Source organism: Pan troglodytes, chromosome 2, assembly GCF_028858775.2.
Source record: "Pan troglodytes isolate AG18354 chromosome 2, NHGRI_mPanTro3-v2.0_pri, whole genome shotgun sequence".
Classification (NCBI taxonomy): domain Eukaryota; kingdom Metazoa; phylum Chordata; class Mammalia; order Primates; family Hominidae; genus Pan; species Pan troglodytes.
This window is the reverse complement of record NC_086015.1, coordinates 101440962-101456999: the sequence shown is the minus strand read 5'-3', so window position 1 is coordinate 101456999 and position 16038 is coordinate 101440962. Positions and strand designations below refer to the sequence as shown.

The following is a 16038-nucleotide window of genomic DNA, read 5'->3' as shown; positions in this document are numbered from 1 at the left end:
TGGCAAAGAACTTGGCCGAGTTGTGTCTGTGTCTTAGGACTTCGTGGAAGGCAAATCTTAAGTGCAATGAATTATAATATTTGGCAGAAAAAATCTATAAGCAGCAAAGTGTTGAGGGTGCTGCATGGCTTCTCTTAATGGCTTATAGTAAAATGCAAGGAGAGAGGAGCTATTAAAAGATGGAATTTGTCATCAAAAGGGAAGGAGAATGTAAAGATTTGGAAAATTTTCAGCCTGGCCATGTAAAGAATAATGATGGATGTTCCAAAAAGAAAGCCAATGGTGTGACCAAGTGAACATTTGATCACTATATTAGTCTATTTATAATAGAAGAAAGATAGCTGCTATTCATCAAGACAATGTGAGAATGACTCCAAAAGTATTTCAGAGATCTTCAAGCCTGCCATGTGTATTACAGTCCCAGAATGCCAGGACCTTGAAGGGAACTTGGGACTCACTGCCCAGGACCACCTCAAGTCTGTGCTCTCTGCATTATGACACAGAACTCCTTTGCCAGCTGAGTTGTGTCTCAGGTTGGGCCCACCTGCAGCTCAAGCTACTGCCCCAGACTGCAGAATTTGTAAGCCTTGGTGACATCCATGGGATGCTAATTTACAAACATGCAGAACGGACACATGGATTTCTCCACCTAGGTTTCAGAAGATGCCTCAGATAATCTCAACACCCAAGCAGATACCTGTCACAGGGTCAGAGCCACCACTGAGACTCCCAAGTGAGGCAACTTTCAGTAGATCTTTTGGAAACAGAGCTGCCAGAAGCCAGGCCTGTACAGCCACTAGCTACAGTGGCATCCTGGGAGAACTACAGGCACTGGACTGCAATCCATAGGAGCTGCGGTGTAGGATGCACTCAACAAAGACAGAGAGGTGAGGAACCAGGAGCCTTATTGATGCAACCCCTAACACGGTGTATTTGGAAAGTGGGACATAACATCAAGGCTATCCTGAAGCCGTAAGATTTAATGTTGTTTGCACTGTTGGGTTTTGGACGTAATTGAGACCTGTTATTCCTTCTTTTCTACGTCTCCATTTTGGAATCAAAATATCTGTTCTCTGCCAGGCCCATCATGTATTTTGGAAGCATGTAACTTGTTTGATTTCACAGGTTTATAGCTACAGAGTAATTTACCTCAGAATGAAACGTTCTTTATGTGTTACTCATATCTGATTTAGATGGTATCTAGGTGAGACTTTAGCCTTTACACTTTTGAGTAGATGCTGAAATGATTTAAAAGTTTGGGGCTGTTAGGATAGAATTTAATGTATTCTGTATATGACAAGGATATGAATTTTGGGAAGCCATGAGCAGAATGCTATTGCTTGTTTTCCCTCAGAAATTAACTTATTAAAACTTAACCAGTGTGATGGTACTCTTTACATGACCTCTTAAAGGTGGTATATTTAAGAGGTAATTAGGTCATGAGGGCTTCTTCCATTTTGTATGGTGTTTAAGGACCTTATAAAAGAGGCTTCAGTTTGCTTTGCCATTCCACCTTTAACCATGTAATGATACAGTGTTTCTACCTTCCAGAGGATGCAGCAAGAAGGAGCCATTTTGGAAGCAGAGAAGAGTCCTCACCAGAAAATCCAATCTGATGGCATCTTGATCTTTGACTCCCTACCCTCCAGAACTCTGAAAAAGTACATTTTTGTTTCTTGTAAATTACTCTCTCTATGGTATTCTGCTATAGCAGCACAAATGGACTAAGTACTTGTAGCTCATGTGGATGTTCACCAATGTATCCTCTTGATTATTAAAATCCTCAGCTGAGGAGAATTTTAATAATCAAGCAGATAGAATGACCCATCTATGGATACCAGTAGGCCTGAGGTGGCTGTGGTGATAGGGATAGAAGTTATGCCTAGGCTCAGCTACATGGATTTCCACTTACCAAAGCCAACCTGTCTAGGGCCACTGCGAGGCGCTCAATCAATCAGCAAAAGAAGCCAACATTGAGTCCCCAATCCATAATCATTAAACAAGATGTCAAGTTGATTACATTGGACTGCTTCTATCATGAAAGAAGCAGTGTTTTGTTCCCAGTGGAGTAGATACTTACTCTGGATACAGAAATGTCTTCCCTCTGCACAATGCTTCTGTTGAAGCTACCATCCATGGACCTATAGAATTCCTTCTTGACTGTCATGGTATTCCACACAACATTCCTCCTGATTAAGGAACTCATTTCACAGCAAATGAACTGGAGCAATGGGACCAAGTTCATGGAATTCATAGGTCTTACTATGTTACTGTGTTTCCCACCATCCCGAGACAGCCAGTATAATAGAATTGTGAAATGACTTTTTGAGAACTCATTTACAGCACCAATTAGGTGGTAATAATTTGCAGGGCTGGAGCAAGGTTCTCCAGAATGCCATATATTATCTGGATTCGCATTCAATATATGTTGCTACTTCTCTTGTGAGCTGGATTCATGAGCCTAGAAATCAAAATGGTGGAAACAGGAGTGGACCCACTCACTAACTCTAATGACTCACTAGAAAAGTTTGCTTCTTGTTACTGCACTCTTCTTGCCTAGAAATCTTAGTTCCAAAAGAGACCGCTTATACTAGGAGATAAAACGGTGATTCCATTGAGCTAGAAGTTAAGACTGCCACCAGGTCACTCTGGTCTCTTTATTCCTCTGAATCAACAGGCAAATAAACAAATTGCTTCATCCCTGTGTAATATAACATTGGCAATAATGAGAAGGATTCAGAAATAGATTCTGAAGCATCCACAATGCAACGTCACTAGGACTTAGTTATATATTTGGTTGGAAAGCAATATTCAGTGAAGGAAAAAGGAGTCACTTTGTGAATAGATAGTCATCCAAAATAGAGACTGAGGACTCAGATGCACTGACAAGCATGTGGTGTGAACATGCCTTGAACATGTGGGTGAGCTGTTTAGTATTAGTAATATAATTCTACTAGAGTAAGAGAAAAAATAATTTGTGGGTCATTGGAATAGTGGAGGCTATAGTTATGGATGTTTTATCTATTGCAGAGTACACAAAGAAACAGAAACATAGCAAAGAGAAAAAACACTTGATGGTATAATGATGTAATTATCTTTTGGTATACATGCAGTAATTGGATTGCTGGGTCAAATGGTAGCTCTTTTTTACTTTCTTTGAGAAATCTGCAGACTGCTAATCACAGTGGCTTAACTAATTAATACACATTCCCGCCAACAATGTAAAAACACTCCTTTTTCTCCGCAGCCTCTCTGGCATCTGTTGGTTTTTTACTTTTAAAAAAGTCATTCTGACTAGTGTGAGATGGTATCTCATTTTGGTTTTGATTTGCATTTCTCTGATGACTAGTGATGATGAGCATTTTTTCATTGTTTGCTGACTACTTGTAAGTCTCCATTTAAGAAATGTCTGTTCATGTCCCTTGCTCCATTAATAATGGGTTTATCTGTTTTTTTTCTTGTTGATTTAAGTTCCTTATAGATAGATTACGAATATTAGCACATTGTTAGATGCATAGTTTGTGAATAATTTCTCCCATTCTGTTGGTTGGTTGTATACTCTATTGATAGTTCCTTTCATTGCGTAGAAGCTCTTTTATTTAATTGGGACCCATTTGTCAGTTTTTGTTTTTATTGCAGTTATTTTTGGGACATAGCCAAAAATTCTTTACAAAGGCCAATGTCAAGAAGGGCATTTCCTAGGTTATCTTGTAGAATTTTTATAATTTGAGGTCTTGTATTTAAACACCAATTTATCTCAAACTAACTTTTTTAGATGGTGAAAGATAAGGGTCCACTTTTTTACTTTGGCGTATGGCTAGACAGTTGTCCCAGGACAATTTATTGAATATGGGATCCATTGTCTACTGCTTGTTTTTGTCATCCTTGTTGAAGATCAGATGGTTTTAAGTGTATGGATTAATTTCTGAGTTTTCTGCTCTTTTCCGTTGGCCTATGTCCCTGTTTTCATACCAGTACCATGGTTTTTTTGTTTATAAAGACACATGCACTCGTATGTTCATTGCCATGCTATTCAAAATAGCAAGACATGGAAATGAATCTTGCTGTTCATCAGCGGTTCATCAGTGGTTGATAGGATTTAAAAAAGTGGTACATACACAGCATAAAATACTAAAAATTTCAAAGGACATGAAAATAAAATCATGTCCTTTGCAGCAGTATGGATGCAGCTGGAGCCCATAATCCTAAGCAAACTAATGCAGGAACAGAAAACCAAATGCCATTTGTTCTCACTTATAAGCTAGAGATAAACATTGAACACAAATGGAAATGAACATGGGAAAAATAGACACTGCAGACTACTGGAGTGGTGAGAGCATAGGGAGTAATGGGTACTATGGTCACAACCTGCATGCAATATACACATGTAACAAACCTGCATATGTAACTTTCATATCTGAAAAAAAGATAATTTTTTCCTAAAAAACGAAACAAAACACTTGAGATATTTATGTTAAAAGGTTATGAAAGGGATGCATGTCATCCATGAGATGGCTAAAACCTGAAACACTTTTCTACTACATGACTCTTTGTGGCAGACAAAGGATTTCACCTAGATTTTCCTACCAAACCCATCCTAGATCTGGAGATAGATGGAGACAAATGCAAAGGAATAAAAAAAAAAAAAAAAAAAAAAAAAAAAAAAAAAAAAACAAAAAAAACTTAATGCAAAGGCAGTTGAGGCAAAAATATCAAGATCCCATCACATGCATCCTGCATCTAGAACAATGCCTTTGAAAATGTAAGCTGTGTCATTGGAAGCACAGAAGCAGAAACAACCGCCCTCATGAAGCTGCTATTGGAATAAGATTTTGGATGCTGACGGGCTGCTTTGCTTCCTCCTGTTCCTGCCATATTGTCCAGCTGACTTCTCCAACTTCACTGTGATTTCTATGGTAGAGTAAATGTCAATTCAATAACTTACTTCCTGTTGCAACCCAAAGACCTGGGATTTTCAAAAGACAGACCACGGAGATAACAGAAAAGGATACTGAGCAGAGTGTTGAAGGGAAGAAGTCAGAGGGAACTAAAAAGCTGAGTGTTGTGGACATAGAGAGGGAAAACATGAAGTGTGACGAAGTGACATATAGGGGAAAATGACAAAATAAATGCTCTAGTAGGACAAGGAGTGAAGGGAAATCACTGTGTATAGAAATTAAGGATTTTTGTTTGTTTGTTTTTTGCCTGGCGCAATGGCTCACACCTGTAATCCCAGCACTCTGGGAGGCCAAGGTGGGCAGATCACCTGAGATCAGGAGTTCAAGACCAGCCTGACCAACACGGTTAAACCCAATCTCTACTAAAAATATAAAAAAAATAAAAGTTAGCCAGGCATGGTGGAGGGTGCCTGTGATCCCAGCTACTCAGGAGGCTGGGGCAGGAGAATCTCTTGAACCCGGAAGACAGAGATTGCGGTGAGTTGAGATTGTGCCACTGCACTCCAGCCTGGGAGACAGAGCAAGACTTCATCTCAAAAAAAAAAAAAAAAGAAAAAAGGAAATAAATTAAGTGATTTTTAGTGGCGTTAGTGAGAACCATTTCCCATACGTAATAGAATAATGGACTGCAAATAAGTGAATGGGAGACAAGCAGGGCAACGGTGAAGGGATGAGTTAGAGTACTCTAAGACATGTGGAGAACAGTTGGCATTTGTCTACTGCTCATAGAATAATTTAATATTTTTCCTTCTGTGGAATATTTAGGTACAGTTCTCAAAAGTAAAGATAGACAATTGAGAGAAGAGGAGAAGATGACGTCGAGCGGAGAAAAGGAATAAGGGAAATTTGTGTGGGTTGGTGAAGTACAACAAGAATGAGGAAGAAAAATAGACAGAGAATAATGAAGTCATAGGTGGGTAAGTGTAAAAAAGACAAGCCACAAAAAGAGAGAGAGGAAGTGTCAGAGATATACTAAGGCAAAATAGAGGGAAGGGCTCAGGAGCTTGGGTTGAATCTGTGCATTAACTCTGCTGTTCGTGAAGACTACAGAGAGCCCCGGGGGTGTTTTCATTTTCCTTTTTTTAAAAAAATCAAAGTTTATTTTGCTATGCAATTTGTGTATTATAAAACAACTTTGACTATAATTTTTTCCCATCAATTTTCTACTGTTCATGAATATATCGGCATTGTCTGAAAGTTTACTCCATATTTAAATGTTGCTTTATCTTTACTGTTACAGTGATTAAAACTAAATTTCTCAAGAAATGTTGCTGATTTTGGAGCACTTTCTTCTCTGTCAGTTTTTTTGCTTTGATTTAGCAGAATCAAGTAAGATAAAGACTGGATCCTAATACAAACATTGTAATAAACAAATGACAGTAATTCCACTTGTAAATTTTTATAAGGCATTGGTTTCCTTTCATGCAATCCCAAATTACAAAATAGTGACAAATTGTAAAATTCAATTTGTTTTGGGGTACTTTTAAAATCATAAATGCTAACAAGGTTAGGGAAGTACATTTTCTGCATATTTTCTGAGGTATATGCATAGATATACATACACTATAACTATTACTAGTATTACCATGTAGATCTAAAATGCTCAATATGAAAAATGTATATTTCTACATATTTAATTCTTTATATATTTATGCACCATGTATAAGAAGTAATCAATGAAATTATTGAAAGAAGTGGTGAAGGTATAGAGGAGATAATATTTAATAGACAGATCCTAAAAGTTTTCATTGGAGAGTGTGATTACAGAGAATGAAACTACATCACAACCATCAGAAAAGTATCCTATATAACAATCACAATGAATTGAAGATTTAAACCCAGCTTTAAAACATTTAAGCTTCTAATTAGCCAGAACTTATAACATCATTATAGTCAGGTTAACAAGATAATGAATTATCATTAAAAACTTATTTTATAGGTATTTTGCTTGTCAAGATTTTAACCATAATAATGAGATACAAAGATTCTTCACTCTTCTTGGTTCCATTTGTTCCCAGCAATCTTAGCATGCTGTGATCCAAATACAAACTTATTATATATTAAATAGCATTTTAAAATTTCTTTAAAAATAATAGTGGATATGATAAAATAATTTCTCTCTTACTAATATCATAATAAATTATGGAGATCCTTTAAAAGTATTAGGCTTTCTAAAGCAGAGAAAAATACATAATAGAACATATCTGATAATAACACAGGCAGCAATTCTTTGTGTACTGATGCATTTTGGAGGCTTCATTTCCAGTCTTAGAAAAACGTTTGTAAAAATTTGCTTTCAACAAAAGTGCTGACCAATTGTATATCTCCGTTTTAACCAGGAGAGAAAAAGTCAGAGAACTGAAATTCCCCTGAGAGCATCTTAGGCTTTCCTGTAGGACAAAGTGAAGATCTTCAACTGGGCATTGTGGATTTAGATGTGTATAAGAAATACAGATTATCCTGCAGGGTATTGCAGAGTTTAGAAACATAGATATTAAGTCACTGTACCCAGTTTGGGTTTTAACAATTGAAATTACACTTTATGCCACTATTATCCACAACACATAACACTTCTGAGATTTTACGCACACTTCAGTTTGTACATAAAATAGGATGCTTTGAATGCTGTGATTAATATGGTCTCATCAGAGCTGGTCAAAACATGATTTTTAAAAGGCCAAAGATCTAGATTCCCTTCAGAAGCCAACCCCAAGTAAATTTGTAAAATTGTCCTCCTCCTTCAAACTGCAGCTGAAACTCCAGACATATATCTAACTTCCAGGTGAGCTGAAATCTGATGAGAAATGTTAACAGGCAAACATCAGGGGGAGGAAAAAATAAAAACAAAGACAATCTTGCAATGCATTGCCACCTAGTTGGTGCTGTCACTATAACTTCATAATGGCATTCTATCATTCTATCGGATTAGTTTATATATAATTTCCAGAAAGTCTAGGTGTAGATCATTGACTGACTTAACTCCAACTGCTCCCTCTCTCTACGGAACCGCCTAATGAGATCTTTTTGCCTGACACCTAGATAGAGCCCATTACCAAGACAGAGGAATTACAATAGAGAGTTTAATCCATATAGAATTGGCTAAATGGGAGATTCAAGTTTTATTATTACTCAGATCACCCTTTCCAAAAATTCAGAGGGTAGGGTTTTTTAAACACGGTTTGTTGGGCAGCGGTCTAAGGAATGAGGAAAGCTGATTGGTTGGGTTGGGGATAAAATCATAGGGGTTAAAACTGTCTTCTTGTGGATCCTGCAGCAGGGGGGTGGTCACAAAACTAGAGGAGTCCTTTTACCATTCTGAATGTTGCCAGCTGATTTATCAGAATTCAGGATCTACAAAATACCTTGAACACCAATCTTAGATTTCACAATAGGAATATTATCTGTAGGAGCACTTAGGAAGGTTAGAATTCAATGGCCTCCAGTTGCATGATCAGGAGCCATAATTTCTAATCTTGTGATAATCTGTGAGTTTTACAAAGGTGGTCAGATCCCCAAGCTAGGAGGAAGTTTGCTTTGAGGAGAGACTGTTACCATCTTTGTTTCAAAATCAAACTATAAATTCCTCCCAGAGGTAGTTGGACCTACACTCAGGAATGAAGAAGGGCAGCTTGGAGACTAGAAGCACTGCCTGATTTTCTTATTTCAGATTCACTGTCATAATATTCCTATGTGAGATTTTTCTGTCATCATTTTTGCAAAGGTGGTTTCAACTATATTTCATTCTATCATACTCTATCTTGTCACTCTGCATCTACTAAGCCTTTTGCTCAGTTACATTTTCACCCATTAAAATAAAGGAAACTAGATAAATGCCTTATAAAGTCACTTCCTCAGATGAACCAGGCCTGCCTTCTTTAACCACCTTTACACCTTGGTCAAAATCTGGGCTCAGAGCAATAGGGAAAAATATCCTTGTCCCAAACAAAAGTGCCAGACATTTTCTGTGGAATTTAGAATTCTTCCAGGATTATATAATCCAGGACTCCCTGATCTTTATCAATTTAGTAACATGATACTTTAACCTGGTTAATCCTATAGCTGAAGCCAAAAGTGAGGTACCTAAGGTAGATAGGAAAGATCCAACCCCTCAATCTTCCAGAAAAGGAACAAAAAGGGTTGGGAAAATAACAAATAATCCTCTAGAATCCATTCACAAAGTATTTCCTCAAAAATCCACTGGTCTGACATGTAATCTTATAAACAAGACAGGAGGAATTAATCTCTGACTATAAGGCAAAATTAAAAGTATGATTTGTAAAACATTCTGGTCAATTCATGTTGAGTTCAGGCATAGAAAATACTTGTCCTATTCATCAGTGGGATCCACCTTCAACTCATTAACCTAGTTACAAAACAAAAGCTACACTGGGAAGCTGATGATCTGCCAAATATTTTCCAATATTCGAAAATATATTTCAGTAGAAAATTATAGTGCATTCATTATTAAATTCAAGTTCTGTCTGTTATCTTTGAGGTTTCCTATCTACCTATACACTGCCCTTTTCCTGAAGCCCTGCAAGCTAGGTCTGGACAACTTGATATAAACTTCAGAGGACAATCTTCATACATGCAACTGAGCTGGCTGCTAAAAAGTTCATCAAAACATCCAATAACATAATCAGAGACATTCAGACTGCAAAACAGAAAAATCAACAGATTGCAACTGCCATTTTGTCCCATCATCAAAAGATGCTTTGAGCTTAAAATCTAATAATCTTCTGAACTAACTGCCCTCTGGGCTTAGATACTAAGTTTATAGATTGCTATAACCACTAACTTTCTTTTCTTTTTCTGAGACAGTGTCTCACTCTGTTCCCTAGGCTGGTGTACAGTGGTGCCTTCTCGGCTCACTGCAACCTCCCACTCCCGGGTTTAAGTGATTCTCCTGCCGCAGCCTCATAAGTAGCTGGGATCACAGGCACCTGCCACCATGCCCGGCTAATTTTTTGTATTATTCATAAAGATGGGGTTTCACCATGTTGGCTAGGCTTGTCTGGAACTCCTGACCTCCAGCGATCCGCCATCCTCGGCCTCCCAAAGTGCTGGGATTAGAGGCGTGAGCCGCCGTGCCTGGCCTATAACCATTAACTTTTATTTGTTTTCTTTCTGTTGATTTTGTTCATGGGTGCTTTGACTATGGAGTAGTCCCCAGTCCCTTGGTATTTTCCTCATGGGGGTCATCATTGTAATCTTGCTGGTATGCTGTATTTTCTCAAGAGTCTGAAATGCAAGTTCATAGCCATCACGGTTGCCAGATTTTTTCTATATGATTAACATGGCAAAAACAGTGTCCAATAAAAGAAACATTGCTTTAAGAGAGTAGAAATTGTAACTTATGAGTTCCATGCTGAGACAAAGACAAGCTCTGGTAGTGAGAAAGTGGTCCATGTGCCTGAGTGTTGGTCAATATCCCATAATTGAGAAGTGAAACAAAAGGGAGAAAATAGTTAAAATAATTAAATTGAAGTACATTGGGCTGAGGTGGCTCCAGCAAAATGGGTTTCTACCTAAGCACACAGAAACCCCAACTCATAGTAAATGGTAAAGAAAATGTTAACTTTTTTCTTCTTTATACTTTAAGTTCTGGGATACATGTGCAGGTTGTTACATAGGTACACATGTGCCATGGTGTTTTGCTACACCCATCAACCCGTCACCTAGGTTTCAAGTCCCACATGCATTAGGTATTTGTCCTAATGCTCTCCCTACCTTTCCCCTCCACCCCCTGACAGGCTCCAGTTTGTGATGTTCCCCTCCCTGTGTCCATGTGTTCCCATTGTTCAACCCACACTTATGAGTGAGAACTTGCAGTGTTTTGTTTTCTGTTCCTGTGTTAGTTTGCTGAGAATAATGGTTTCCAGCTTCATCCATGTCCCTGCAAAGGACATGAACTCATTCTTTTTTATGGCTGCATAGTATTCCATGGTGTATATTTGCCACATTTTCTTTATCCAGTCTATCATTGATGGGCCTTTGGGTTGGTTCCAAGTGTTTGCTATTGTGAATAGTGCTCCAGTAAACATACATGTGCATGTGTCTTTATATTAGAAGGATTTATAAGGCTTTGGGTATATACTCAGTAATAGGATTGCTGAGTCAAATAGTATTTCTGGCTCCGGATTCATAAGGAGTCACCGCACTGTCTTCCACAATGGTTGAACTAATTACACTCCCACCAACACAGGGTAAATGAGTTCCTATTTCTCCACATCCTCTCCAGCATCTAACGTTTCCTGACTTTCTAATGATTGCCATTCTAACTGGCGTGAGATGGTATCTCACTGTGGTTTTGATTTGCATTTCTGTAATGACCAGTGATGACAAGGTTTTCATATGCTTGCTGGTTGCATAAATGTCTTCTTTTGAGAACTGTCTGTTCATATTCTTCACCCATATTTTGATAGGGTTGTTTGTTTTTCTCTTGTAAATTTGTTTAAGCTCCTTGTAGATTCTGGATATTAGCCCTTTGTCATATGGACAGATTGCAAAAATTTTCTCCCATTCTGCAGGTTGCCTGTTCACTCTGATGATAGGTTCTTAACAAAAGTTTACTTTAACCAATCAGAAACCATCAACTCACCTCTAAGTAGGAACTTTCTACTGGAATAATCCAAATAACGCTACTGCTCCACTTTAGCCAAAAAAATTTCTCTTTGACCTACTTCCGCATTAAATCAACAAAAGCCTTTCTCTCCTCTCATGTATACATAAGTGTATGTATACATAGATATTGACACCTAAAACACATGTACGTATAATCAGGTAGCAATGATGATCCAACAAAAGAAAATTGAAAGAGTTGAAAAAACAATCTGACATCAAAATGGGGGAATGAATGAGTGCTAGAAGGGTGGAGGAAATAACTAGAGGTTTGCAAAACGATATGTGAGTAATGCTTAGGATAAGGGTCTCGGTATCAGTGACAAAGTGAAAGGAATTTCAGTGTCGAAAGATGAAGGGCAGAGTGGAATGGCAGATGGATGACTCACATACTTCAAGAATATGAAGTGAGAAGAAGACTAATAAGGACTTTTTGAAGTAGAAAATATCCGAACTCTTCCTCATTTTCATGTTTTTCTCTCCAATCACTGGGCACTATGATGTCATATCATCTTAAGATAATTTGAACTTTGATGATATGCATTTAAAGCCCCTGATTGTCAATAACGCATTCCAATAACCTTGTAACATCACTGGTTTTTAAAATCTTAGTAGTTTCATCTTTTTTTCTGGGAAGATTAAGACCATTTTCTTCCTACTATGCCATTTATCTTTTCTTTTCTATCCCCACTTTAAACTAAGTTCTATTTATTCATTTAATTTTCTGATTTAGGGAAGCTTTTCAGATTCTCTGAAAACACAACCACAGCTGGAAAGTGACTTAGAAGCCATCTTAGGAAGTTAGAGGCTGCATGCTTCTTCTTACTCATACAAGCACAGAGAGTTAACAGCATCCTCTTGCCCTCTTGCACATTGGCAGTGCCTTCACTGTTAAACACTTCTCATTTTGTCCTCATTGCATTTCCATTTCTGCTTCTTTATTTGATATATGAGTTGACTTCCTACAAGAAGTGAAATTCACTCTTTTGCAATGAAGTGGACTGAAAGACCTCTTGAAAGCTAGCAGAATTCTTGGGATCTACCTGTCTTCCTCTAAACACAAATCAACCTTCACTATGAAGATAAATATGATAGATGTCTCGGGTCATACAGTTGTGTTAGTATCAAAAATATCATACTTAAGTGCTTATCAGATAAACTAGACTATTTTGCATTTAATGCATTTATAAGACACAATGATTAACATACCATACTGTACAGTATTTTTATTTGCTTCTGCTATCATTATTCTATTATGAAGACTTGATTAAAATTTCTCAAATCCTTTTGAATAACATAGGAATATTTTAATTAGTTAAATAGGTGCTCATATCATAGGTCATTAAAGCGCTAGGACAGTTATAATTGCAAAATCTTTTAATGCTGGCAAAAACATAGGTACCTCTAATTTGCACTATTTTGTGACATTTTAGTAAATAGAAAAGATATATTAGTAATGATCTAAACATCATTTCTTTTGAACATTTTTGTGAATGAAGCTATTACTTGCTTGTTTCTCAGGCTGTAGATCATGCGATTTAATAAAGGAACTATGACAGTGTAAAATAGAGACTCCATCATATCTTGGTCATCAGCCTGTGGGGATGCAGAGCCCACATACATGAAGGCGAGGGGCCCATAGTATAAAGATACAGATAAGAGATGAGCTCCACAGGTGGAGAAGGCTTTTCTTATACCTTTGACAGACTTCTTTTTCAAGATTGTATAGAGGACAAATATGTAAGATATAAGAACAATCCCAATGGTGAAAACTTGAATTGAACCTGCAAAAATAAAAACCATTAGAAAGTTAATAGAGGAATCAGTACAAGAAATCTTTAACAATGGGATAATGTCACAGTAAAAGTGTTGTATTATGTTGGAACTACAGAAGGTTAATCTGTATAAAAAACTTTCATGAATTAAAGCATGAAGAAGACCACCTAGAAATGACAAGACTAATAGCCGGATGCATAGTCCATTGGTCATAATGACTGGATAAAGTAAAGGTTTGCATATGGCTACATAGCGATCATATGCCATTGTTGCCAAGAGAAAACATTCTGTGGTTACACCAATTACAAAGGAAAAAAATTGTATCTTGCATTCAGAGAGAGATATCATCTTACTCTTAGCTAAGAAGTTGATCAGCATCTTTGGAGTCACTGTGGATGATAACAAAGCATCCACAAAATCTAAATTCCCGAGGAGTAAGTACATTGGGATATGAAGGTGAGGGTCTTTCCAGATGACAGCAATCAGACCAAGATTCCCCATGATGGTGATGAGATATATTACCAAGAATGCCAGGAACAGGGGTATTTTCCACTGTGGTTGATATAAAAATCCTGTGAGAACAAACTCTGTCAGCAATGTTGCATTTTCCTCTTCCATGTCCTCACTGCATGTCCTCTAAAATAAAATACAACAAATGAAAGGGAACATCTGCAATGACATTATGAGTTGAAATTGGAAAAGAGGTGTTGATATAAAGTGTGCAATTATCAGAGACTCAATTTTTTGATCATTATTATAAATAAGAAATCCTATATTTAAGGGGTTAAGGAAATGAAAAAAATGTCATATTTTAGTTTGAAAACTTGGTAGTAATATGCATACTCTGGATTTACTAAATGTATGGGCACAGTCTTGAATGTGGTAGAACAATCCTGTGTCTGGTACATTAATGGAGGTCCTGGGGAATAGGTTTTTGAAATGTCTGGATAAATGAATATCGAGATGAAATAAATGCCATGCAAAGAATCTTAAACTTTATATTTCGTAATATAAGAATGCACCAAATACTTTCAGATGGGAAATGCCATCATAACATATTTTTTTAAATTTTTGATAGTGTAGAAAATATGCTGCGGGATGGGGAAATTGGACTAAGGAGTACTAATTAGAAACTTGTTACTAAGGTTCCAGCAATCCCAAATCAGATCACACATAAAAATTATCTGGGAGGGTTTTTTATGAAAAATACAGATTGTGAGATTTTAATGTAGAAATTGATTATTTCAGAAATGAGTTCTAGAAATCTGTATTTAAAAATACCCTCAAGCTGATTCAAATGAATGCTAGATGTCTAGTCCACGTGTGATATTACATTGGAAGAGATGGTAAGACAAAGAAATAGATTCCAAAGAATCCAGAATGTAGATTCTCTAGTATTCTGTGACATATTTGGTGGGGAAGAAGTGGTAATAAAGGAGATAAGAGTCACTTGGTGACTGGGTAATTGGTCATTAACTATTGAAGATGGGAACTCAGATGTGCTGGCAAGTTCTTGGAGTGAGCATCATGTGGTCAACTAGGTGAGATCCAAACAGCAATATGAGCCTGTTAGAGCTTAATAGAAATAATTACTTGGAATTATTGTGATAGTCAAAGGCACAGTTAAAAATGATGTATCCATTGGAGAGTAACAAAGAAACAAAAAGAGTGACAAGAAAGTCAACTGGAGCAAGTTATATTGAAGAAGTAACAAAGTGGACATATGTCTGGTAAATAGCCAAGATGTGATCTTTTTTGCCATCCAAGACTTGGCAGCTGTCGGAGGTTATCTACTGCTTTAGAAGTCAAAAGAACTAGAAACTCATTTTCCCATTCTTCTTACTTGCAGAGTGAAGGGACATGATCTAGGATGGCAAATGAAACACACTGATCCTACATTTGGAATATGGAGACACAGAAAGGTTTTGGTTTCAAAGGTAGCCAAGGCAGAATTACCAGGACTCTACTTAATGGAACCTTTATTTACATCAATAACATTTACAGTGTGAGCTGTCAAATTATTGTCAAATGTGGGTGTAAGGATACAGGAGTTTATCTGTAGGTGACTCATCTTAAAAGTTTTAATCAGAGAATGTAGTTAATTAAAAGGAATGGGTACTTATATCAGAATAATTCCAAGAAATTCTAAGAATCATTATGATCTGAACCTTTAAACCAAGTTTTAATTGTTTAATGATCTAGATCATATGAAGTTATTATAACAAGATTAACAAGATAATACAATATCATTAAAGGAACAATTCAGTCTTATAACTATTTACCCTATCCATAGTATAGTCATAAAACTGAAATCTAAAGACAGTACAGTAATAGTTATCCAACTTTCTTCTGGCTATTTTGACAGCTTGTATACCTGATCTAAAATTTCAATCAATTAAATAGCATTTCAACATTTCTATAAAGCATAGTGAAAATTACAAAAATTATTTCTTCCTTACCCATATTTTTGAAAGAAATTCTGGATATCCTTTAAACGTGTTACACTTTCTAAGACAGAAAAAAAACACAGTAACACTGTGATGTTAATAGCACTTGTATCAATTCACTGCATGTTCTTTCTTTTTGGATGCTTCATTTCTGAATCTTAGAAAACCATTGGTTATAAAAATTTGGCTTGAGCACATAAGTGATCCAGTTGTGCAACTGGGTACCTTTGCCAGAA

At 36.9% G+C, this 16038-nt stretch overlaps 1 protein-coding gene across 1 annotated transcript; it reads right to left on the bottom strand.

Annotated features, from left to right (window-relative positions):
• Positions 1 to 13040: 13040 nt before the first annotated feature.
• Positions 13041 to 15890, bottom strand: LOC738383 (olfactory receptor 5H14). Its single transcript, XM_054682608.2, has 2 exons — positions 15815 to 15890; positions 13041 to 13991 (listed from the first exon to the last, which is right to left on the bottom strand). The coding sequence occupies exon 2, from the start codon at positions 13971 to 13973 to the stop codon at positions 13041 to 13043; it is 933 nt and encodes a 310-aa protein (XP_054538583.1). The 5' UTR covers positions 13974 to 13991; positions 15815 to 15890.
• Positions 15891 to 16038: the final 148 nt, after the last annotated feature.